Here is a 27,917-nt window from a genome sequence, read left to right as displayed (position 1 = left end):
GGGCACTTAACTGCTGCGCCACCAGGCTGGCCCCAGTCCCCAGCTTTTATGAACTCATGATTATTTAGATCAGCTAGAATACAATTTATTCAGTTAGAGCTTTTTTTAGTTACATTCTTCAGCCTCAAGACAATGTGTGGCCTCCTAGACAACTTGACTATTTCCAGTTCTTTTCGGTAACACATTTACAAACTGTCTCTAGAGATGGCAGTCTTCTGACATGACAACTTTCAAACCCGTACATTGGTTTGTGTTATTTCTGTCTTAACGGATGGCTCTTGGTGGTTCTGTCCCCAGCCTTGTCCTGACTGTGGTACACAGTAACCATGTAGTTAGCGCTTTCAGAATGGAGCATTGGATTTGGCCATTTTGTGTTAGGTGCCAATGTAAAGAAACAATTTAGAAATTCATATTTTGTGGGTTAAAACTCATGGTAATGCTCGTTTTAGAGGTGGGAATCTGTTATCGCACGACTCTACTGTGTTCATTGCAGTGGTCTAGTCCCCACTGAACCATGAAGGCGGGAGCCCTTCCTGCCTCGTGACTGCTGCACGGCCCATGTGCCTGCACAGAGCACAGCCCCGCGTCTCAGCCCATACACACTTGTCAGGTGGATAAATGGGACTCTCCAAGTAATAAAGCAGCAGTGGAGAATTAACAATCACGTCACAAGTGTGCTTAGTTCTTTTCCATATAATTTACTTATGACACCTAATGGGGCTGTTTCTGTACTACCACAAAGGTGTTCTTAATTGTTGGGAAAATACCATAATAATCGTTGTCATGATGTTAACCCACAAGTTCTTGAGAACACTTATAAAATAAAATTGTGAAGCGCCAAATCTCAGACAATACACTTTCTCACATGTTTCAAAGGTTACAAATACAATCAACAGAAAGAAATGAAACCAAACACAGTCCCAACAAAAACACATTATATCAGAAGTTATGTGATAAAGGTGATCTTTCAAATCAGTAGAGAAAAGATGAATGATTCAATACATGATGTTGAGACAATTAACCATAAAAAATTACATTCTTAACACACTGTACAGAAAAATAAATTCAAAATGGAATAAACATGCACATATTTAGTCCATAAAATAGAAAAATATATGGGAAATATTTTTAGTAAGGATTAGAGGAGGATGGGTTTAGCTACTGCCAAGCGGTACACACAGCAGCTGTAAATAAGGTGCATAAACCGCCCTAAAAACTTTGAAAAGGGGTCAAATACATTCTCAAAAAGGGATCCTCTCACAACTCACAAAAATATAAATATCCTAACATTTGACAGATGTCAAGGTCAAAAAACATTTTTAAAAAGACTAATAAAGCTGAATACATAAAAAATATAAAACTTCTATACAGCAAAAGACATTATATAAAAACAGAAGATAAAAGATATAGTCAAATCTTGACAAAACAGAACTAAGGGTCACTATCTGTAAAGTGTTAAAATTTATCAATCAAAAAGGAAAAAACACAACAGAAAAGCAGGCAAAGGATATGAATAGGCAAGTGATTATAAAAAAATACTTCATTCATAATTTTAAAAATGCAATTTTAGGGGCCAGCCTGGTGGCACAGTGGTTAAGTTCGCATGCTCCGCTCTGCTTTGGCAGCCTGGGGTTTGCAGGTTCAGATCCCAGATGCAGACCTACACACTAGTCATCAAGCCATGCTGTGGTGGTGTCCCACATACAACATAGAGGAAGATTGGCACAGATGTTAGCTCAGCAACAATCTTCCTCAAGCAAAAAAAGGAAGATTGGAAACAGATGTTAGCTCAGGGCCAATTTTCCTCACCAAAAAAAAAAAAAAGAAAGAGAAAGCCATTTTAAATGAGATATTTTCACAAATAAGAACTGATCATTCTTTAGCCTGGTGTGACTGTGGGAAGCCAGCCCTCTCAGGCACTGCTGTACAACATTGCCGAGAGCGATCTGTCCAAAATTTTAATGTGCAATGGGCCTGGCACTTCAAGTCTAGGAAGTGATCCTACAGAAATACTTGCACAAGGGCGTGGGCATTTGTAGCAGCATTGTAATACCAATAAGTTGACAGCTATCTAAATGTCCATGAATAAGGAACGATTAAATAAATTACAGTCCTTCCATGCAATGCAATACTTCTATGAAGCCATTGTTCTAAAGGATGAGGTAGGTCAACACAGACTGACACGTAAAGATACCCCACAATGTGTCATTAAGTGACTGACTAAACAGTATATGTGGGATATCTCAACATTTTTTAAATGATGTAATGTTTAAACATACATTAGACGGATATATGTGTGCCTATCTCTAGGGAGTAAAAACACAGGGCATTCACCTTTTAACCTTGAGTGTTCATTAAATTCTCTCTAACCTTGTATTATATCTATAATCCAAAAAGATTTTCAAGCCCTTAAAAAATATCAATCATTTGAGAAAAGACCCCATTTTTTTATAAGAGCTGTGTGTTTCCTTTCCAATGCTCCAAAGGACTTGCCCAAAGTCAAGAAGTCAAGTGGGGCCAGACGCTGTCCTTGCCCTGCAGCGTGGGGTAACATCGCCTCTACACAGAGTCCTAACTCCTGAGAGATTAAGTCCAACCTGAGGTTGACTTCGCCTGACAATGGGTGTTTCTCTGCACTGTATGTGAAGACGAGAACACACATGGCAGCTGGTGAATACATTGCGTAAACCCCTGAAAGCACTCCCTGAAGTGGGCAGAATATGTTCGGAAAAAGGGATCATATGACAATTCGCCATCAAAATATATAAATATAAATATTCTAACATTTGACAGTCAGATATTCGCACAGGCCCTGCCAACGAGATTCACTCATCAGCTCTGCACTGTCTTTACTGGCCACTAAGGAAGCTGGGCGAGCAGTCAGGCCGGCAAGCCCCTCCTATGCACATGAAGAGATGTGGCCGGTTGGCTCGCGGGCCATGTGGAGCTCCAGCAGGCCTGACGGCCCAGGAGTTACAGCGGCTTCTTCATTCACCTCCAAGAAAGCTCTGGTCTCTTTGGGAGAAGTAGACTTCTTCTTATGGCAGGCTTCTGCACAACCTGGCTTCCTCTTTCTGTGTTTGCTCTTCATTCTCCTCTTGTACATCTTATATGCTAGGTGTTAAGGCATGCGAGTATTAAAAATCACTTTAGTAAAGGCTATAAATTTGGTGACATTGTATACTTGTCAATACTCTGGGAGTTTGTTTTCTTTGGGTCACATATGTGTAAAAAAACAGGAAAAAGAAGAGAGAAAAAGAGAGAAAACTATGGAACAAAATAATTCAGTGTATCAAAATGGCTATCTTTGTCCGGAATGGACCATTGGTGAATGAGACTTATTCATCAGGTTGCTGATGGCTCATCCCTTCATTCAGTCATTCAGTCAGTCAGCAACTCCTTGTAAAGTGCTTACTATGAGTCAGGGGCTCTCCTGGGTGCTGGGAGATAGCTGGGAGTCAGCCAGACGTGTTCTGTTCCTCACGGTCTCACCATGAGAAGGAATTAAAACTTGGATCCAAGACCCGGTGTTTTATTCTGCTACCATTTCTCTTATCTTGTGGGAAAAATTAAACCACAAGCATTCTTTATGTGGATGGGTATGTCAGCAGTCAGTAAATATGTAATAATCAGTAATCAGTATAAAATCAGGAATATCAGTAATCATTGAGCCTTACTCAGAACCTGTTCCCTGACAACAGTAAAAATTTACAATGGCCCAAGATTAAAAAATCTATGTGTGTATATCTATATTTTTTTCATTTACTTTCTGCAAACCTACATAATGACCCCAGAATGATACATCTTTGGCTGTATGAATAGGGAAGTGCATATACACACCCACATATATTATTTCAATATCTGTATATATACCATATTTCATAGTTGAAAATCATTTCACAGCCATTTGGCACAACTCTTAGTCACAGAAGCACTGTGAAATAACTTGACATTTGGAAGACTCTCAAGGCTCTTGATGAAACATAACAAATGTCATTTTTCAAATAAGTGATTGCTCATCGAGACTTAAGTCCCAGAATCTAAGTTCTCATAGTGGATTGTCTTTTGTGAAGCATATTTGTTTATCTATAAGCTCACTTTCACATGGTTTTTTACATTTTTCTGTGAAATGTCCACTTGTGGCAAAGGATCTTGTTTATGCGCATTATTTTCCCCTGAAATGTCAGGCTAAAAATATGTCGTAAGGGCAGCACACATATCCTCAGTCTGAAAAAGGAGTTGGTAAGTTGGGTTGACAATTTTCAATCAAGCGCACCCCATGGGGGCTATACTCACCTGCAATAATGAGAAACCCATCCAACAGCTGGAAGAGCCCGTAGGCCAATGGGAAGCTAAGCATCTGGACCAATTCCCTGGCAGTAAAAGATAACTGGAGCATGGTGACGCACATCTGAATATTCTGAGCTCCAGTTTCTAAAGAAATCGTCCTGCACCTACCAATAAAAAAATTTTTCAAGAGTTAACATACTAGCAATAAGGACTGTTCTTAAATTTTCTCTTATGTATAGCAATAAATGTAAACCATGAGCTTAGGCCATTAAAAATGTTTGCTCATTCAGTAATTATTTGCTGAGCGCCTACCCTGTAGGTGGTCTCCTGAGAGGCACTTCGGAGGATCGGGCCCTACGAACCCTGTCCTAGGAATCTGGGTGAAAAGGCAACATACACACACAAGAAAGATTCAGTAACAACACAGCACAAAGTATACCGAGGGCCAGGGAGATGCTGTGGAAATTCAGAAAAGTGACATAAGTGGTTAGAGAAGCCTTCACAGAGGAGGTGTGAGATTAAAGGATGGAAAGAGTGGAAGAGGCGTTATTGTGGGAAAAATGATTGAAATTAACACGTATGAGCTTGGCCTATTCAGGAGGCATCGCACATGCTGTAAGCCAATCTGCGTGGAATGGAAGATTGGAGGAGATGAGACGCAAAGTTGAGTCAGAGGCATGACACAGTGCAAATTAAATGACACTTGACAATCAACATAAAACCCTAAATGAAAACCAAATGTCTAACATGACTTCTTTGCTGAAATGGTTTAGTAATAAGTTTTTCTACTTTCTATTTCTCTATATTTTATTGGTTTTCTAATTGCAAAAAAAAATGAAATAAACCTCAGTTGAGAAAGAAAAAGCAGTAGGGAGAGAAAGAAAGACACAGGTGGGACCCTGGGGGCTGGGTTCAGCGGTTTCATCTGTCCTCAATTTTGAAAGGGCATCTTCAGGTTTTTATAAATGGAAGACGAGAGGAAAGAGGTGTTTCAGAAGATGCACCAGCATCTCTATGCAAGCTGGATGGGAATGTGGAAGTAACGAGTACGTAATGTGGGAGTGAAAATATTGTCACTAATACAGGGCAAGTTCTGCGGCTCTTATTTTGCTGCTTCTTACCCTATTGCTTGCTACACATTCTTCACACTGCCCTCACTTGTTTCAGACTCCTGTCAATAACTTGAAATGATGAAGCTACTAAGCTGGACCTCACACCTGGACCGTTCACAAGGCAAATGCAATATCTCAGTCCTGATCTTTCTCAAGCCATCAGGTATGAAAAAAGCAAGACTGTTGCCTACACTTTGCCATAGAAATACTCTCTCTACAGATCCAATTATATTTCAACCACTCAACAGTCTGTGTTCCTCATTATTGACTTTGGAATCAAACCCAAATGGTCAAGTTCCTTACCTTCTCTGAAGGGCTTGCTCATTGGTAGGTGAGGATCCTGATAGTATCTACCTCTTGGGCTTGTGGTAGGAAGTAAATGAGATACACTTGGCGCAGCCTTACCCAGTACTTGGTACCGTCCTACCTGTTCCCCAAGTGGGCTAGAAACAGCATAAAGCCAATTCAATCTTTGCCAAACTCTACTTTTGGAATTCAATTCTATAGTTTACTTTTCGTCCGTAATTCTTTTCTGATTTTAAAAGTAGTACAATACTCATTGAAAAACTTAGAAAATATATTAAGAAACTAAGAATATTAAGAAACTAAAATTACTCTTCATCCCACTACTCAAAATTAAACACTATTAGCCTATGGTGTATTTCTTCCAGTATTTGTCCATGCGTAAAATTCTTTTGCTTTCTTCTACAAAATGGAATCAAAATGTATACCATTTTCTATTCTTTTTTCACTTAAATTTCTGTCTTAAGTATTTTCCAAAATCATTAAAATTGATGCATCATATCCCACCACATAGACACATCATGAATTCAACATCTCCCTATTGTTAGATATTTAAATTGTTTCTATTTTTTATATTTATAAAAACACTGCAATTAACATCCTTGCACATCAATATTCGTGTGCTTATCTGATAGTGCTAGCTTCAGGACAGAATTTTAGAAGTAAAATCACTGAATTAGCATCTTTAAATATTTATAAGCCTATTGATATGACTAAATTGCCTTCCAGAGAGTTTATGCCAATTTATGTTCCCTCCAACATTGTATGATATCTCGTCTACGGGCACACCAACATGGAGTATTATCATCTTCAATATTTCACAGTATTTATAAATTATATGTCCCAACTTGTAATGATAATCTTTAAGGTAAATTCCCAAATTTCTCAAGTTTGTCCTTCCTCCTCTGGCCCCTTATAGCTCGCGCTTTAAAAAAATTTGGCACAAAGAACAGATAAACGCTTATTCTCTTAAGTCTTTCTCATGCCCTAGAATGATCTGTATATTTACCGAAACCACCTCACCCCTTCTATTTAATTACTAAAATAAGAAGAGAAATGTGTCCAGATTTCAACAAATGGTGTCAACACCCCAATCCTAATTTCACAGATTACAACTTCCCATCAAATTAGCCTTTGCTTTCATTTACATAAAGAAGTACTGTGATCTTTTCACCCTCTTTCTGATGAGTTGTCCTGCCCATCCACCTTGTAAGTCAAAACTCTTAATGTCTTCTTACACAGCCAGGCAGCAAAGCCTGCCAGTGACAGAATGTTTACTTTATCCTCCTCAAAAAAGTTTGTGGATAATTTAACGGTACCTCTGCCAAGATTGGTGGGTAAGAAGCGCCAGCAGAAAGCCCGTGACATGGCCAATCAAAGGAAAGATGAAACTGATGGTCAGAAGAGTGGTGTCTAAATTCGAAGATCCTTTCGCCAGCGCCACACCAGCAACTGCGACCACCACAATGAGGACCCCACCAACAATGGCCCCAATCTAAAGCAAACCAATGAAATAAGTGCACGTAAGCATCATGGTCTTTTTGCTATATGATGCACAGTCCATCAGTGCTCTGAAAGGCTTAGAACCTAGAAGTTTTAGAACAGAGAGATGACTTAGAGACTACCAAATCCAATCTCATTTTACAGAGAAGAAACCAGAGGTCCAAAGCGGTCAAGTGACTTGGCTAAGCTGGAAACTGGTGAGGCTCAACACAAATTCAACTCTTCTTATTTTATGATCAGTAGCTGCTCCCTCCAAGTAGAAGATTTGGCCAGAAGGACTGGGTAGTGGAGTATTTCACGGATGGAATAAATTTGTGATACAAGTGAAATCTGACAATAAACATCCAACACCACTACACACAATTCTGAGACCCCTCCCTGGTAACTCTCGTCTGAGATCCGCCCTGCCTGATCATCCACCACTCTCCTCCCATCACTCTGCAACCACCAACAGCTTCTTCCTGCTTGGATCCCTGCCCTCCTCTCCGCCAAGTGAAATTTACCTACTCTTCATTGGACAATTTGAGCTAATATTAAAGTAATATGAGATGTACTAACAGATACCTCTTTCCTCTCCTGAAGGAATACTGTCTCTTACATTTGTTGTTTAACAGAAGCAAAAAATCAACAAAAAAAATTTTCCAATGGATTTGAGTTTTAGATCAGAGGGGGAGGAAGTAAGACTCAGAATATCTGGGGAAAGTCAGGATCTTGGCAAACTCTCATTCACACCATGTAGACGGTCAACTATGCACCTACCTACAGCATCAACCTTGATTTGCAGTGACTCAGGGTGTGGAGAAATGTGGTCATGGGGAAACAAAACAAAACAAAACAAAAACAACCCAATGTACCATAGGTGTGCTCTCGAGGGTGTTTTTACTGCTTAGAAACAGGGACAAACTGGGCCCCCACCTGACGGGAAGATGCTGCAACACACAAGGAAGGCCTTTGATTGTAAAAATCCCTCTTGATCTTTCTACCAAAAAGAGATTTCAAAGTTTAAAATTCACCAAGAGCAATTTGTTCAGAAAATGTATCTGATCTAAAATTAAAAGAGGACTAAGAACAGAGAATTACAATATACCAAAATAATGGTCAAATTATCCTAGTTTTTTACTAAGGTACTCTAGAATATTTATGCATATTATTAAATATTTTCTGCCACAAAGCCTATGGAGTAGCCAGAGGAAAGGAGTTTTAAATCTGTTCTCTATAGATAATAAAACTGACATACAGAAAATTTATCTAGTTTCTCCATTGACATTGATGGACTAATAGAGAATCTGGAAACACCAAAATTGTGACTTTTTTTCTTAGGTGCCCTTTTAAGAAAAGTAATCTAAGAAAGAGTACTTGAAAAGTAAGAGGTTCCCACGACCATACTCTCTCCCCTTGTTTTGGAAACAAAATTTTAATCATACACTGCCACATTGGAAATTTTCTCCTACCGAGATAATAATAATGAATGTGGAAAAAAAGGACTCTATTCCATGCGCACAGCTGGAAAAGAGACTGAGCTCAAGTGGGCACGATCGATGTTAAAGTCACCCACATGAGCTCTGAATAGACAACATGTAAGCCCTCATCCAGCTCCCTGGGCCCAACCGATCTGCCTGCTTGTCAACCCCTCTTCTCTCATTCTTCATCTCACTGGACAGGCGGTGGGAGCTGTTCAGTCTTGTGCCAAAGTAGGAAAGCAGCATCCACCTGGCAGTGTTCTGTCAGGTAGAGGCAAACATCGAGAGCTTAAACTGAACCAAACCATAAAGCCCAAACTAAAATAACTGAGATGTATTTGCTGAAGCTCCAATTAGCCCCAAGCGTATATTTCTCTATAAATGTAAAATATAACTAAAACATTTTTAAAGTCTTCATGAAGCAGTACATAATACAATCTTATATCTTCTAAAAAAATACATAATCGGAAAAAGAGAAGACACGCTAGGAGATTGACACCGTTATTGAGAAAGCCTCCTCTCCAGCTAGATATTTTTCAAAGCCATTCAACAAGGACGTGTGCTTGTTTCTCCAGCGGACAAAAGACAGCTTGGCAAAGTCAGCAGGAGGGAGGAGGTTCTGGCTGCCATCATTCCGTGGCGAGAGTCCTCAGTGCAGTTCTGGACGATTCATTTGGACAGTTAGCCATGTGGTCAGCAGCCCCTGCTCCTGTGTACAAACTACAACTTTAGAAGCTCCTGGAATGCTTCTGAAAGACAGCTCTTCATCCTACTTTCCCATGAAAGCAGCCACACTCCTAAACCCTGGGGCTCCATTTCCCACACATCTGAACTACTTTCACTGTGAGAGCGACCTGTGTGAAGCCTCCTGAATGAATGGGCTCTCTGGCCACACACAGGCTTCGGCTTTTCTGTATCTAAAGCAAGAGTGCCTCACTTTCCAGGGTGTGATAGGTCTCAGCGGATGGACCAAGGGGAGTGATGGAGCAAGGCTTGGAAAGGAAGAAATTATACACTGTATTCAACTGGCCCCTTTGTTCCAGTCATCACCTACGTCTGTCTGTCAAGTCTCCGAGTCTAAGCTGCTTACCTTGAGGATGATTTTGGATTGTTTTGGCCACCTGTAATTCACACAGACACCGAAGGCCACAGGAATGGTCAGGCACACAAGAGTAATTCCTGAAGAGAAGAAAAATCTGTCAGACGATATCCTCTCACCCTAACTGCCCAGTCCTCAACAATTTCTACTTCAGTTAGATAAAGGCTTTCATTAAGGCTGCGTTTTATTTCTGCATCCACCTCCAAAAAATTCTTTTAAATCTTTGGATTTAAAAAGGGCATATGATACTACTAATGCCACCAACCTGGGCAGTCACTTCTCTCGGAATTCCGCTGACAGTGACATGGGATTTCAGAGACAAGGGGAAATGTACAGATTAGACAACAGGAGGACCTGTTCTCTATGTCTGTGAAATTCTTTGGTTTCCACGTCTGGGGTCACCACCCTACAAATGCAGCTATTGTTTTCCTGCTTGAAGCCAATGGTCATTTGCTTCACAAGGTAAAGAATGCCTACTGTAGACATAAAAACACCACTTGTTACACATACCAAAGGAGTTTCTCATATTCTCCAAGTGTAGCCAGATAACCCAAAGTGGGTAAAAAAAAAAAAATGCCTTTTAATTAACACATGTGAATAAAGGCACTGAAAACAGGCTCAATAGAGCGGAGCTCAACTCACCAGCAGGGTCCACACACTGACATTTTCCAAAGCCACTTTCCAAATCTGGCCAAATGCCTGCGATAGTGGCTCCAAAGCCAAATGAGCTGCTCATAACATTTTGGGGTTTAATTGTTTACGAGTGCCTTTCAGAATATATTATCAAACAGAATATGCTAAATAACCTACTGATCAGAAGTCGCACACGAACTCATGATTTCTAAATGAAGATTTCACTCAAATTATACAAGTTCAGTGGGCTCCAGCTGTTGCCAGGAGATGGCTCTATTCGTGGTTTGGAACTATGGGCCATGGGTTGTAAGTCCTCCAAGTGCTTGCTGGAGACTCCAGGTGACACTTTAGAGTTTTAAGAATCATGGTTTCCACCAATTCTCTAAAGACTCTGCCCAAACTAGAACAGGTAGGTCATTTCACCATGTTTTTCTTCCAAGCCTAGTAAGTCCACAGAGATCTCTAGAAAGAGGGCAGAGTTTAATGAGAAATAACATTCAGGAAAGGAGACAATGAAAGATGTGGATGGGGTTGTGACACGTGGATACACTTTAGTCACCAATAGGAATCATTTATGTTGATCAGGAAAGAAGTCAAAGCTCCCAGGCAACGGGAAAGGTGGATTCATGGGAATGAAGGTCTCATTAGAGCCACTGTGATCCAGTCAGCCTTTGGGTCATAACGAGTCCAATTGCTTTATAGTGAATTATATAAGTGTTTGGTTTTGGGGTTTTTTTTTAAAGTAGGTTTTCGGGCTTTATTTTCAAAAGTGAACTCTTGCAGGGGTTAAGAGCTTGGACTTTGCAGTCAGATTCCCAAGTCAGAATACCAGCTCTGCTCTTACCAGCAGCAAAACCTGGGTTGAGTTACTTAATCTCTCTAACTCTGAAAATATAGGAAATGAAACTAGTAATAGAATCTATACTATAGGGTTATTTAGAGAATTAAGTTAGATAATATATAAAAAACCCTGCATAAAGGAGACACACAGTAAACAATAGCCATTATTGTTACCATCACACTACTCTTACTATTCCATTTTCCAAGCCCAATACAGACCTATGTTCTGATATGGAATGGTGAGATTCTGCTCCAGATTCCAGGACAAGGCGTAGAGATAAAGGCAGAGTGGCATCATCCCCAGGGCAGCCACTGTGGAACAGGTGGTCATACTGATGCTGAAAGTAAAATTAAAATGATGCTTAAGAGGGAGAGTTTGAAATGAAGAATCTAGTCCTAACCCAAAGCAACTCATGGGACTCCACTTCTTAGCGATTACATGGTGTAAGTTACTGGAAGTTTCTGTCTTATTATTCAACAAATGATGGCTGTACCGGGGTCTAGAAAAAGATTTCCAGCAGTTCTTGCCATCCATCAATTAACTCATGTTTATTTGAGCATCTACTTGTCCTAAACGTTCTGCTAGTCACTATACGGATTCTTTTTTTTTCCATATACAGTTCTTTTTTACTGAGATATAATTAGTAGACCCCAAAAGTCATCATTTCAAAGCATTTTTAGTATGTTCACAAGACTGCACTATTTCCAGAATATTTTCATCATCCCAAAAAGAAACGCGACCCCATTAGCAGTCACTCCCCATCCGCTTCTTCCCCCAGCCCCTGGCAACAGTAACTTATTTTCTGTTTTTATAGGATTGCCTACTCTGGACATTTCATATCAGTACAATCATACAATATGTGGCTTTTTGGTGTGTCTGTCTTATTCCAATTAGCCTAATGTTTTCAAGGTTCATCCATCTTTTAGCATGTATCAGTACTTCATTCATTTTTATGACTGAATGATATTCCATTGTGTGGACTATGTCACATTATTTCTGTCCATTCATTAATTGATGGACATTTGAAGTGTTTCTAATTTTTGGCCATTATTAATAATGCTGCTATGAATAATTGTGTACAACTTTTTGTGCAGACATATGTGTTCGATTCTCTCAGGTATATAACAGGAGTGGAATTGCTGGATCATGTGGTAATTCTATGTTTAATTTTTTGAGGAAATGACAGAGTGTTTTCCAAAGCAGCCACACCATTTTACACTCCTACCATCAATATACGAAAGTGTTTTCTTAAGGATTTTTGCATATATGTTCATACGGAATATTGGTCTGAGTTTTCTTTTCTTGTGATGTCTTTGGTATGGGGGATGGGACTGGGAGAAGTTTGCCTCAAAGCTGACTAAGTGTTTGCCCAGTAAGAGGTGTTGTTAGATATCTGTCAGGAAGAAGTCACCCAGATACCACATGTCCTAAGGTTCCTTTTGAATAGAGAAGGGACCCCACGTACTGATCCTCAGACAGAGCAAACTGGGAAGAGCCAGAGAAGCTACAGAACCATAACAAAAAAGGCTCGATACGGGATGCTAGACTAAATTGAAAGTTCCCTTCCAATTCTGATACTGTGCGATTCATGATTAGAAATAGGAATTGAAGTAGAGAGACGAGTTAGAGTAAAAAGTCAGATTTCTAGACTTGAAAATGATGCTGTGATTGACAGAAGAACTGGCTCATTTAGCATCAATTTGAGGGGCCATGTTAAGTTAGAGGTGGTAATGAGACATCTACTGGAAATATCCTAGGGAGGCAAAGGAAAACTCAGGACCACAGCTGATGCCATCACGAGATACAGATCTGGCCATCTTGAGAGTGACATGAAGGTGCATGAGCTGAATGAACCAAACCCAAACAGTCCAGCCAATAGCCGTGCAGCACAGCTTCATCAGGTGAACAAGTGAGAATAACAGAGTCGACTCTTGGTCTTTGTTGAACAAAGCTGGAATGATTTCTAATAGACAAACTAGTTGGTTTATCTTTGTCATTATTGAGATTATATCTAACTAAAAAGGCTAACAAATTTTGTGCCTTGGGTCTTAAGGATTTGCAAGTACATAATATCTAGTAGGAAAAAAGTCCTTCAGTTCAGAAGTTTCTAAGACCGCGTATCTCGGTTACCGTACTTTCGTTGTATCGTATGAAATGTCATTGCTCATGAATTTGTAATATATTGTTTTTATTTTTTCCAAATATAGAAAGCCTTATTTTGTAAGTCTTTACATTACTTTACACATTAAAATTTACATTCTCTTTACACATTAAAATACATAACTTTGGAGAAGGAAAAAAGCATGTGAATGAGAGAGCAGGGGCCAGGGAGCAGAGCCTTGGAGGGGCCCGTGCTGCTCTGGACCAGGGAGAAGGAGGTGAGCCCGCACTGCACGCAGAGACAGAGCAGGCAGAGAAGCGAGTGGAGAGCCAGGAGGTTACATTTCATGAAAGCTAAAAAAAGAAAATGCCAACAAGACATCAGAGAGGATGAGTACCCAAGAAGTTGATTCAGTACTGTCTAACCCTCCCCCAGGGTTTTGCACCTCCACCCCAAATCTATCCTTTCCATCTCCCACTTCCACGCCCAGCTCCCAAGCTCAGGCTGTCTCCTGTCCCCATCTGGGTGACAGAACCAGGGAAAGAATGAATCAGTACAGTTAAGGGAAATAAGGTAAATGGAAATAAGATATTCTTCATGCCAACAAAACATTTTATCTTTAAATTGCTGGAAAAAATCTCTTACACAATCTGTTTAAGCACGTACAAACTGTTTACAGACACGATTAATGCTGGTCTGCCTGATGAGGTGAGGCGAATGGAACATCGCAACACAACCCCGGGGTAAAGCAAGAGTTTGTTCACCTCAACACCTGGTCCAGAGAGTCTGGGAACTTTTTAATACTCATTGTTTAAGTTCTCGCATCAGACTGCTTTTCTCATAGCACAGGCCCAATCTATGTCCATGGCACAAATGGCTGAGAGACTGAGAGGCAGAGACCCTTTCAAGGGCTAAGGTCTGCTGCAGAGATAGCTACTGTCCTCCAAGTCACCCACTGTTCTTCCTCATAACAGATATCACCAGTGTTTCCATCTAATCGTCCTGCCTATGAAGCCTCTCTGTCTATGATTACTTTGACGTTTTCTATCAGAAGAATGCTTATACCCCCGGCAAAGCAGCCACAATTTTACTTCAATGATACTAAAAATACTCCTTCTGGGAACCCTCATCCACTTCTGGTGGGAAGGCAAACTGGTGCAGCCAGACAATCCAGCTGTCCCACTACTGGGTGTTTATCCAAAGATGTTGAAATCAACAATTCAAAGAGACTTACACACCCCTATGTTGATTGCAGCGTTATTCACAATAGCCAAGATGCAGAAGCAACCCAAGAACCCAAGGACTGATGAGTGGATAAAGAAGATGTGGTATATATACAACGTAATACTACTCAGCCATAAAAAAAGACAAAATCGTCCCATTTGCAAGAACATGGATGGACCTTGAGGATATGATCTTAAGTGAAATAAGCCAGACAGAGAAAGACAAACACCACATGATTTCACTCATATGTGGAAGATAAGCAAACACATGGATAAAGACAACAGTTTAGTGGTTACCAGAGGGGAAGGGGGTTTGGGGGTGGGCGAAAGGGGTAAAGGGGCATATATATATGGTGATGGATAAAAATTAGACCATTGGTGGTGAGCACAATGTAATCTACACAGAAACTGATAAATAATAACGTACAGCCAAAACTACACAACGTTATAAACCATTATGACCTCAATAAAATAACCGAAAAAAAAAAAAATACTCCTTCTGTACTCTCACTCATTGCTATTGAAAATGCAAAATGGCAAACTACCAGAGGGAGTTTAGCTATATCTAGCAAAATTACACACACATTTACCCTTCGACCCAGTAATCCCACTTCTGGGACTCTATCCCAAAGATGCACCGTCAAAACTAGGAAAAGACATACGCCAAGGTTATTAGCTTCGTGTTCACTGTATCTCCTGACATGGCAGTGTCTGGGCATCAGCATTCCAGGGGAGTGGAAGCAGAAAGTGCAAGGCCCCTTGAAGTTTTGATTTGGAAGTCACATGGCGTCACTTCTGCCACATTCTATTGGTCAAAGCAAGTCATCAGACCAGCCCAGATTCAGCGGAAGGGAAATATTTCCCCTCCTCTGGATGGGAGGACCAGCCTTATCACATTCCAAAGAAGGGTGCATGCAAGAATGGAAGGACTTTGTGGCCCTACTTTGCAATCTCTCACAAACAAACAATGAAATACTTACAGTTAAAATAATACCTAGAGTTTGCCTCAAAATAATCCATTGGGAGAGTGGGGAGTAGAGATAAAATGAGATAGATCATGTGTTGGTAATCACTGAAGCTGGATAAAAGTGGACTGGGGGTTCACTATACTACTCTATTACTTCCATATATATTTGAAAGTTTCTACAATAAAAAATGAATAAATAAATGTCCATCTTTCTGGAGGACTGTACAGCATTGCTACCAATCTCGTTAGCTGAGGTTTTCTCTATCATATTTTACCTTGATGGGCATGGTCCCAAATCTCGTATTATGCACATGCTGGCATGATCTAAAGCATTTCCTGCCCAAACCTGACTGGCTTGGCACTTGTCCTTCCTCAGTGCTGCTGGATACCACCTCTCTGCCCTGGGGAACAGCTCCCATTGCCCTCTGGACACACTTTTATTGGCATCACCTCACATGCTGCTTACACGCTGTACCCTCCATGAGAGCTTATGTACCTGTTGACATTTGGCGGACTGGAAGCTGCTTAGGGCCCGGCATAGCCTCATGCTCCAGCAAATTGGAGGAGCTCATTAAATACTTACCGAATAACTGTATGAATCGAAGAATGAGCCAATGTATCAATACACTGGTGCTAGAAAAATGTTCTGCCTTCCTCATATGTCATATGTCTGAGGGTAGACCTTGAAAACTTTAGTGAAACAACCTCTTTACACTGGATTCAAATGGCAGACACATCCAATAGCAATCCAAAGGAATAGAGACTTTCTATTAAAACGTGACTAAAATCATGCTCTTCCGAGTACAAATGTAACATTTTAAGAACAAACAGTTAGCTGATTGATGTCCCTTTCAGAAATTGAGACTTAGGTAATTCACAAGTATTTGTGTTTTCTCCCCTTTTTTTCCATTAAGCAATCCTGTTTCCTACTTGCTTGCTTGTTCAATCAATAGAGGTTTGTTTTTTTCCTTTTAAAGCAATTACACAATGCACCTTAGTCTGCAACTTGGCTGCTTTTTAAACATTTTTTATTGAGGTAACATTGGTTTACAACATTTTATAAATTTCAGGTGCACATCGTTGTATTTCAACTTGTGTATAGACTGCATCGTACTCACTACCAAAAGTCTAGTTACCATCCAGCACCATACGAATGAGCCCCTTTACTCCTTTCGCCCTCCCCAACCCTCCTTGCCCTCTGGTAACCACCAATCTGTTCTCTGTATCTATGTGTTTGTCTGTTGCTGTTATCTTTCTCTGTCTGACTTATTTTGCTTAGCATAATACCCTCAGGGTCCATCCATATTGTCAAAAATGGCAAGATTTCATCTTTTTATGGCTGAGTAGTATTCCATTGTGTATACATACAACCTCTTCTTTATCCATTCATCTATCAATGGACACTTAGGTTGTTTCCAAGTCTTGGCAATTGTGAACAATGCTGCAATGAACAAAGGGATGCATATACCTTTCCAAATTAGTGTTTTCATTTTCTTCAGATAAATACCTAGAAGTGGACTAGCTGGATCCTATAGTAGTTCTAGTTTTCATTTTTTGAGGAGTCTCCATACTGTTTTCCATAGTGGCTGCACTACTTCACAGTCGCATCTGATTGGGTTTTTTTTCCTCCACTTAATATCATCCTTTCAGGGCAATACATATAACTCTAACTGATTTTTTTAAAAGAACCACAGAGTACACCATACTCTAAATAGGTCATAATTTCTTTGATTACTTTATTAATGATAAATATATTACTTTGAGTTTTTTCCATTATAAACAATGTTATAATAAACATTCTTGTACAGATTTCACTTGAAATAATTCTTTTATTTCTGTAAAATAGATTCCCCAAAGTGGAATTGCTATGGCAAAAGTCTGTGTTTTTTCATGGATCAGAAGAATAAACATAGTTAAAATGTCCATACTACCCAAAGCAATCTACAGATTCAATGTAATCCCAATCAGAACCTCAATGACATTCCTCACAGAAACAGAACAAAGAATCCTAAAATTCATATGGGACAACCAAAGACCCTGAATACCTAAAGCAATCCTGAGAAAAAAGAACAAAGCTGGAGGCATCACAATCCCTGACTTCAAAATGTACTACAAAGCCATAGTGATCAAAACGGCATGGTACTGGTACAAAAACAGGCACAAAGATCAATGGAACCAAACTGAAAGCCCAGAAATAAAACCACACATCTACAGACAGCTAATCTTCAACAAAGGTGCCAAGAACATACAATGGAGAAAAGATAGTCTCTTCAATAAATGGTGTTGGGAAATCTGGACAACCACATGCAAAAGAATAAAAGTAGACCCTTATCTCATGCCATACACAAAAATAAACTCAAAATGAATCATAGACTTGAAGATAAGACCTGAAACTATAAAACTTCTGGAAGAAAATATGGGTAGTACACTCTTTGATATCGAACTTAAAAGGATCTTTTCGAATACCATGTCTTCTCAGACAAAGGAAACAAAAGAAAAAGTAAATAAGTGAGACTTCATCAGACTAAAGAGCTTCTGCAAGGCAAAGAAAACTAGGATCAAAATAAAAAGACAACCCACCACTTGGGAGAAAACATTTGCAAATCATATATCTGACAAGGGATTAATCTCCATAATATATAAAGAACTCATACAAATCAACAACAAAAAAACAACCCCATCAAAAAAAGCCAGAGGATATGAACAGACATTTTTCCAAAGAAGATATACAGATGGCCAACAGGCACATGAAAAGATGTTCAACATCGCTAATCACCAGGGAAATGTAAATCAAAACTAAGATATCACCTTACACCTGTTAAAATGGCTATAATCACTAAGGCAAAAAATAACAAATGTTGGAGAGGGTGTGGAGAAAAGGGAATCCTCATACACTGCTAGTAGGAATGCAAACTGGTGCAGCCACTGTGGAAAACAGTATAGCGATTCCTCAAAAAACTAAAAATAGAAATACCCTACAACCCAGTTATCCCACTACTGGGTATTTATCCAAACAACTTGAAATCAATAATCCAAAGTGACCTATGTACCCCTATATTCATTGCAGTACTATTCACAATAGCCAAGACATGGAAGCAATCCACATGCCCATCGACCAATAATTGGATAAAGAAGATGTGGTATATATATATACAATGGAATACTACTCAGCCATAAAAAAGGCAAAGTCATCCCATTTGCAACAACATGGATTGGAACTGGAGGGAATTATGCTAAGTGAAATAAGCCAGACAGAGAAAGACAAACATAGCATGATTTCAAAGAGAATGGTTCACTGGTTATTAGGGGAAGGGGGCTGGGGGGTGGGCACAGGGGGTGAAGGAAAGCACTTATGTGGTGATGGACAAGAAATAGTCTACAACTGAAATTCACAATGATGTAAACTATTATGAACTCAATTTAAAAAAAAATCTGTGTTTTTTATTTTAATAAATACTACCAGATTATTTTCCAAAAAGATGGTTGCATTTCACAACCTTGTCCACACCAGATGTGATCAATCTCTTTTAATTCTCATGAGAACGTTGAAAACGTGTCTCACTCTAATTTTGTTATAGACCTGACTCTCTATGAGGCTGTGCTTTCTTTCATGTTTATTAGCCTCTAGGATGACCTCTCTAAACAGCCTTGTTCATCAGATTTTTCTTTTCTCAACTTGTAGGAGCTCTTCTAAAGTTAGAGCACATATCATCGCATGTAATACAAATATCTTTGCCAAGCTTATCGCATATTTTTGACTCCGTTTATGACTTTTGCCATAATAAATAATTAACACTGAGGGGCCAGCCTACAAACTACACAGTGGTTAAGTTTGTGTGCTACGCTTCAGCGGCCTGGGGTTCATGGGTTTGGATCCCAGGTATGAACCTACTCCACTCATCAGCCATGCTGTGGCAGCGTCCCACATACAAAATAGAGGAAGATTGGCACAGATGTTAGCTCAAGGCCAATCTTCCTCACACACACACACACAAAAGTTAACACTGAGTCAAATCTGTCTATTTTTTTATGGCTTCTGAATCTCTTGTCTTGTTAAAGATTTCCCCCTAGCCTGACATTATGCCAATATTGCCCCTACTTTTTACTTTTTGTAGGTTGATATTTTATATTTATATTTTTAACTCATCTAAAACTTATATTTTATATGGCATAAGGTATGAAACTAATCTATTGTCTTTTATATTGAGAGGCAAGTGTGTCAACACTACTCACTAAATAAAAACTTTCCACTAAATAGGAGTGCCAGCTTCATTAAATGTTAAATGTCCAAGTGTATCCAAAAATGTGCTTTTTTCCTAACCAAATACCAGACTGTGGATTACAGTGTTTTCATAGTGTGTTTTTGTATATGATAGAACGGAGACTTCTACATACGTTTTTCTTAGCAGTTCGTGCACATATTTTATTCCACATGATATTTAAAATTAATTTATCCTATTAAGAATGCTTACTTTGAGCACAGGCTTCTCCCAGCTAGAGAGCAGGTAAAGGAAGAAAGGCAGTCTGACACAGCTCTCAAACCTCTGGATCTGTGAAGAGTGTATCTGGGAAGCTTTTCCAAATTCTTAGTCTGTGATAGTGCTATGCTCCTTGGCTCTTCATAATGCCAAGTCCTGAACGGAATTCCATATTACATCACTTTAATCTTGAACTTCTGGAGAACTAGCATGGCATTTTCCCCCTGGATGGCTTTGGCTCAAACAGCAGAAAAGTAAGATTCATGACTGTGGGATGCAAAGTGAGAGATTTCTATCAGACTGATTCTATACCCTTGATTACATACATTACTGCTTCCATCCTTTATACAATTGTTCAAGCCCACGATGTTCACAGCAATGGTCCAGGATGGCGATAGAGATCCTGGTGCTCTGCCAACTGTTATGAACACCAATAAATCTGGAAGAGCACACAGTGAACACGTGTGAGTTCAGTGGAAAGTCACACCTTTTGTTTTACTGCCATGAGATTCCACTGCGACAGAAACAGAGGCTCTGCCTAACTGGGTCTCTTGGCTGCTCACATATAGGAACATTGTTGGCAAAATCCGACTTCAGTATAACAAGATTCCACTTGCACTAAGACGAATGGCATCACCATCCCCAAACTATTACAGAGAAGAATGAGACAGATTCAGCAAGTCTGGACAAACAGGTAAATCCTGAACCGCCCTTAAAATAGGGGAATTACATATATACACGTTACATTAAAATGTAGTGTCAATAAGTATACCATTTTGCAATTGGGGTTTAAATTAATCAAATGTTTTAGTTTCAAACCAATAAAATCAGGAGTTCTGACACTCAAAACTATGAAAGTATACACTTGCTTAGCCACTGAAAAAAAATGAAGAATTATCTGGCTAGCCAGATGGACACGGAGAATGCTACAAGAGTAGGTCAACACACTTGGCCCCATAAAAAAGTTCAAGGCCAGGTTTTCATCTCCAAATATAAATGTTAATCCTGTCTGCTGCCTTCCAAGAACAATAACTAGCATTTACTGAGCACTCCCTGCTAAGGATTACACTGCATGTTTCTAGATGCATTTTCTCTTTTCACCTGTACAATAACCCTATGAGGAGGTATTATTTCCATTTTATAGACAAGGGAACTAAGGTGCAGAGAACTATAGAAACTTACACAAAGGCATATGGATTCAATCTGAGTTCTGTCTCTTAAGACGATCTTCAGTTCCCTACCCGGCCATGCCAGACAGACCTGAAGAATCCGAAGTCCTACTTCCAGGGTCTCTACTGAAGGGCCAAAAACGTCTTTAAAGTTCCAAGGGCAAAATTGGCCACTGAACTCCTCAGACTCCACTACCAACAGTGGTCAGAATCCTTTCTCTGCAGCTGAGAACACAAATACATGCTCAGGGAAGAACAGACCTCATACATCAAAAGTTGTCAAACTTTTGGGGCTGGCCCCGTGGCCGAGTGGTTAAGTTCGTGCGCTCCGCTGCAGGCGGCCCAGTGTTTCGTTAGTTCGAATTCTGGGCGCGGACATGGCACTGCTCATCAGACCACGCTGAGGCAGTGTCCCACATGCCACAACTAAAAGAACCCACAACGAAAAATTCACAACTATGCACCGGGGGGCTTTGGGGAGAAAAAGGAAAAAATAAAATCTTAAAAAAAAAAAAAAAAGTTGTCAAACTTTTGTTCTGAGAGCTGTTCTGAGTTGCACCAATAAACTGACTCCATTTCAAGAGTAGTTTTTGTAACATACACAGGCAATCAGAAACTTTCCTTCAGTCATTCACCTAAGGTTTATAGAGTGCCTACCACCGCGAGGCTGGCACTGAGCATGCAAAGACGAACAAGGCCTCAAGGAGCTTAAAGACCTAGCAGGTGAGGCACATAAAAGTAGCCCAGACTTGCAACAGTCTCCAGTGGATGACAAGAAAGCATTACCTATGTGGCACTATGGGGACAGAGAGGGGAGGCATCTCTGTTGATGGGGTGGGGAGAGGAGGACACTTAGACATCATAATTTGCTTTTCTTTTCCTATTTTAACAAAACACTTGAAAGGACCTCAGATCCACTTCTGGTTTTACCTAAAAGAATTGAACGCAGGGACTCCCAAAGATATTTGCGCACCCATGTTCATAGCAGCACTATTCACAACAGACAAAAGGTGGAAACAACCCTGGTGTCCATGAACAGACGAGTGGATAAACAAAATGTGATATCGACATACAATGGAATATCTTCAGCCTTAAAAAGAAAGGAAATTCTGACACATGCTACAACATAGATGCACTTTGAAAACATCATGCTAAATGAAATAAGCCAGACACAAAAGGACAAATATTTTAAGATTTCACTTATATAAGGTACCCAGCGTAATCAAATTCATAGAGACAGAAAGTAGAATGGTGGTTGCCAGGGCCTGGTGGGAAGGGGTAGACATTGTTTAGTAGACACAGAGTTTCAGTTTGGGAAGATGAAAAAGTTCTAGAGATAGATGGTGGTGATGATTGTCCAACAATGTGAATGTACTTAATGCCACCGAACTGTGCATTAGAAATGGTTAAAATGGTAAATTTTATGTTATGTATATTTTACCACAATAGGAAAAAGGACCTCAGAGAGTCTAACCCATTGATTTTACAAATAAGGAAACAGGTCCAGCGAAGTACATTGCACAGAGACATATAGCTCCTTGAGCAGAGACTAAAACACAGACGCATGCTCCATATAATAATAATAATTCATACAGCATTTTGTGCCAGGTGAGTTTCTAAGCACTTTATATATATTAACTCATTTAATCCTCACAACAACCTATGAGGTATGTTTCGTTTCTCCCTCTTTTAAAATCAGGGAATTGAAGCATACAGAATTTATGTAATCTGCCAAATGAGCCAGTTAGTAAGTGACAGATCTACTTACTGGCTACAGAGTCGGGCACTTAACTACTACACTGCACTGTCAGATCTTAGTTTTCAGGTCCTGCTCTCAAAGGCAAGAATTCTGTCCATCCTTAGTACAATAGACTGCAAAAGTGTCCCCACTTCTTCACACCTCTCTTATCCATGCCCTCTGCAATGTGACTTTGCAGCTCATCCCATCAAGAGACAGAATCTACTCCCTGATTCCTTGAATCTGGGCTGGCCCTGCAATTTGCATTGGCCACTGAAATGTGGTGGAAGCGATGATGAACCGTTTTCAAGGCCAGGCCTCGAGAGACCTTGCCTGCTTCCTCTTTTTCAGAAGCCTGCCACTGACATGTGGTTAGGTCTAGGCTAGCCTGCTGGAGAACAAGACCACATGGAGGAGAGCCCAGCTGTCCCAGCTGAGGCCATCCAAGACCAGTCTACGTTTATTCAGTCCCCAAACACGTGAGAGTCCAGCCAAGATCAGCTGAGCTCAGACTAGGAGCAGGATAATTTTTTAGGCTCTTCATACGTATGGGCCAATTGCTTTCCAGAACAGATATAATGAAGGATGACATCACGACTAGAGGGGATAGAATCAGACCAGTTGGCACTCCAGACTATGGGAACAATATGGGCAAAAAAAAGTTGGAAAAGTATAGGGTATGTTTAGAGAACAGTGAGTGGTCCATTTGACTGTAGACCAGTTGTCCTTCAGGGGTCAACGGGAAATAAACCTGGAGATGTAAGTTACACCTGGCTGAGTTTCTACCTGATTTAGTAGGTTTCGAGAAGCCTTTATGTACAGCGTGTTCATTTCTCCTCAAAATACTGTAAAGGAAGAACTACGATTTCCAGTTATAGAAAAGAGGTCCTAAATCACGAATTAAATACAGGCAATCTAACCCCAGAGCCTGCCTTATCCGCCTACTACAAGACCACGATGGAGAGATTGAAGGTGGAGGGAACATTGTGAAGACACGGCAACCGGCCATGACAGAAGTTGTGAGGGCCTGACTTGAGGTCATGGCAGGAGGGATAGCTGTGAGTGACACGCAAGAGGATGAGCTACAGGACTAGACAGCGGATTGAGTGACCAAGGTGAAGAATGAAGGGAGTCACAGGGAAAAGCTAAGATGATGAGCCCAGGTGACTCACTGATGAATGATGGGTGTCATCATCAGACACTCAGTATGCAGAAATGGGTTCAAACATGTTGCTTCTGAAATGCCCTGTTTGGGGTGAACACGTGGAGAACTGCAGGTGGATTGAAGGAAGCACAGAGTTAAGGCATGAGGAGCATGTTTGGGGTCATCTGCAGAGAGCTCAATCTCCATTTCCTCACTTGTAAAATGGAGATCTTGTACTAAATGCTCTTGCATTTTATGCAGCATGAAAACCGGAATCCCTATAATGACTACCTACTGAATTTTGCTTAAAAGTTATTTTTGTTGGCAATCAAACAGGAATAAATGTAATGAACTTGGATATTGTTTCACTCAATAACACTGGATTTTCTATTTGCAATTTTTACTGAGAATTAAAATCTTATTACTCTCATATCCATAAGCTTTTGAAAATCTAATATTTAGTCCTCATTTTAAAATTTCATTTCTTACAGTTTATTTTTTGCTTGTTTTTTATTTTGTTTGTGAGACTTAAAATCAAAATTTTTTTTTCTGCTTTTTCTCCCCAAATCCCCCCAGTACGTAGTTGTATATTTTAGTTGTGGGTCCCTCTAGTTGTGGCACGTGGGATGGTGCCTCAGCGTGGCCTGATGAGCGGTGCCATGTCCACGCCCAGGATCCCAACCAGCAAAACACTGGGTCGCCAAAGTGGCGTACAGGAACTTAACTACTCGGCCAGGGGGCCGGCCTCAAAATCAAAATTTTAAAAGAAAAAAGGGAAAACAGCTAGTATTCATTGCATACGTACTATGTGCCTGGCATCCTCCATATGTAGTTCCTCCTTAAAATATAGTCTTGGGAGGAATAAGTAATTTCTTTTTAACTGAGGAAGAGTCGCCCTGAGCTAACACCTGTTGCCAATCTTCTTCTTTTTGATGTGACCCACCACAGCATGACCACTGACAGACGTGTGGTGTAGGGAACCAAACCCAGGCCTCCAAAACGGAGCAGACGGAACTCAACCATTAGGCCACAGGGGCTGGCCCAGGAACGGGTAATTTTAATCCCATTTTACAAATGAGGAGAAGAGGCTTATAGGTTAAATAATTTGACCAAACTTAAAAGCTAACTAAGGGAAGTAAAATGAGCTTTATCTTTTATAGAATTGCCTATCAATTGGTGTTTTTATGACAATGTTGGCTAACAAGAGATGAAAGTAATAAGTGTTCTCTTTCCCAGAACAGAAGTGTTTGAGAACACTGTTTAAAGATTCATGCTCCTACTCAGAACAGAAGATCTAGTTATGCTAATAAGTGGCATGGAAGAAAGTGCTCAAATTGCAGAATGATGAGAAACAGACGTGAATTCAAATCTGAGTTCTGCCATACTCGTTTGTAACATTTGGCAACCTATTTAACCAATCTGAGCCACAATTTTCTCAGTTGTAAAATTCAGAATAATAAAAGGTCATTTACAAGGTTATTACAAGAGCCAGGAAAGAAGAGAAAAGGAACACATGACAGCATCGCCCCCAGCCTACCAGGACACTGAATAAATATGTTTTCTTTTTCTTTCGAAAAACTTTCAGGTCCTGGGAATTGTCACTGTTATACGGACTTTGTGTAAAGAAAATTTATCATTTCCCAATTATTATGTTAATGATTAACTTTACTGAATTTGAATTAGCAATGCGTATTAGTGTTTTTTTGATTTAGCAATGAATCAAGTGATTCCTTTCAAATCTCTAATAAAGCAGGTAGCAAAAAACATCGCCATACGAAAATTAATTATTGGTCTGCATGGCATGAAACCATTAAAATTTATAGGGGAAATACATTCCATATGCTGACCATTCAGCACATGTGGGAAACTAGAAACCCATACATGTCCTGACTCACTTATTCAACTCCCAGCACAGTCAGCACCTCTGATTCATTCATTCACAGTATAATAAATCTCAACTAAAGGACATGCACATCAAACAAAGATTTCGATTTTTAAGTAGTTCTTTCCCTCAGCAGGAGGTGAAACAGTTTGCTCATAAGTAAGCAAAGAATCTAGAAAGGCCACTGTTTTCAGCTTTCATTTTTCCAACGTGACTCCTCTATTCTTTCCCTAAAAGCTCTCTCTTTCTTTCCCCATCAAAATACGTACTCCAAAAAATATGCGATTAATTCATCCTCATTAAAGTGTAAACGATTGATAAAACCTAATATCTCCCAGGGGTATTTAGATACACCATAATCGGGAATAAGGTCACTGGCTTAAGTGAAAGGAATGAGATTCTAGTGATGGATGTCAAGCATCTGCAAAGCCACAAGGAAGAACATTTTTAGTCATAAAAGTCTTTACGTTGCTCCCCAAGTCAACTCAATAGGCCACCATCAGCACTTAAAACAGGATCTGCTGTCACACACCCCTAAAGCTCCTTTATCCAGTCCCCCCAAATATTGATTTCATAAATTAGGTGCTCAGGAACACATGCTGATTAGAGGGACGATGGCCTCGTTCTCATTATGCCACCACCACCACCCTACGGCAACTACTAGACCACTATCATTAGTTCCCAGGGTTCTCAGCCTGTGTCCTGGGAGACTATGAAGCCAGGAGCTGTTAAAGCTGCCAGTGTGGGTGAGAATGGACACACACCTAGGAAGGGCCACTGCGGGAGGAGGAGACCTGCCCCACTATTACCTATGAACAAGCCCACTACTCATAAGAGTAGTTGCCATAAAACAGGACGATCACAGCAAAGCAAATTTTAATCTCAAAAAGGCAAAGTCCTTCCAGGGCTGAACAAGTCTCTGTAAAATGATTCCCTCTGGAATCGCTATCTAAAAATTGGCAGTTTTCAACATGAAATTGTCAGTTATCCCCCCAGGTTAAGTGCCACCGGGGAAGACTACTCAGCTTCCCTAGTGTAACTTACCTGAGATCCATATCTCCATCAACCCACAAGGTAAAAATGTTGGAGATGGTTCCCCCGGGACAGCACCCCATGATGAGAACAGCAATAGCTTGAACTGGCTTCAGAGAGAAGCAGATGACCAGGAGATAGGCTATAAGAGGCATGAGCCCAAACTGGCAGAGCAGCCCCACGGCAATGCCCCAGGGTCTCCTGATGTGCAGCCACAGCTTCCGGATCTCCACAGAACATCCCAAGGAGAACATGAGCAGGCCCATCATCATGGCTGACACCACTGTGAAAACAAGTTCCAGGTTCCCATGGGCCTCCAGCCCCACTGGCAACTCCTCTTCCGAGCTGTTGGCAGGGCAGGCTGAGCTGCTGGAACAATTTGCTCTCATCTCTTCATCTCCTTAAGGCAGCATTACAAATGAGTATCTGCCGCGACGGCTGGGCAGGTCTATCCTGCCACGTTTTGTGATAACGCAACCAAGTCACACGTGGAGAATCATTCCGATAGCTATTGGCCAGCCAGGAGATTCATCCTAATCTGATCAATTAATTCACGAGAGACATTACAAAAGTAATTATTATAGGCATGAAACGTAATAAACTGTGGTAACTAAGGCTTTCCACTTCTGTTCTTACTCAGACTGAATATTCAAGTGAAAGGAAACAAGCAAGCTTATTGTCAAGTGGAATGACTGGGCTGTGTCGTCAGCATCACATTGTGTTCCAGGAAAGCAGGCTGGATGCCAAGAAATAATTTCTTCAAATTCAGTGGGGATTTCAAAGAGCCAGGATGCAATGTTTTGTAGAAAGAAAGGCTAACTCTGGAAAAAACAAAGGCGGCTAAGCCAAAGCCACATCTCATACCATTAGCAAAACATTTTTGTTGAAAATATTAAGGCAAAAAAAAGGCCACTTAAGGAAATATTGGGAGGGACTCAGGAT

The 27,917-nt window shown here is 40.3% G+C and overlaps 1 protein-coding gene across 1 annotated transcript; it reads right to left on the bottom strand.

Annotated features, from left to right (window-relative positions):
• Positions 1 to 60: 60 nt before the first annotated feature.
• SLC10A6 (solute carrier family 10 member 6) lies at positions 61 to 27,637 on the bottom strand. The gene is made up of 6 exons (XM_014834535.3): positions 26,988 to 27,637; positions 11,460 to 11,578; positions 9,759 to 9,847; positions 7,025 to 7,200; positions 4,297 to 4,454; positions 61 to 3,114 (listed from the first exon to the last, which is right to left on the bottom strand). Exons 1-6 carry the CDS (start codon positions 27,362 to 27,364, stop codon positions 2,900 to 2,902), a joined length of 1,134 nt encoding a protein of 377 aa, XP_014690021.2. The 5' UTR covers positions 27,365 to 27,637; the 3' UTR covers positions 61 to 2,899.
• Between the last annotated feature and the right edge of the window lie 280 nt (positions 27,638 to 27,917).

This window comes from Equus asinus, chromosome 3, assembly GCF_041296235.1.
Source record: "Equus asinus isolate D_3611 breed Donkey chromosome 3, EquAss-T2T_v2, whole genome shotgun sequence".
NCBI lineage: Eukaryota > Metazoa > Chordata > Mammalia > Perissodactyla > Equidae > Equus > Equus asinus.
The sequence above is the reverse complement of the archived record's forward strand: the minus strand, read 5'-3'. Positions and strand labels throughout refer to the sequence as shown.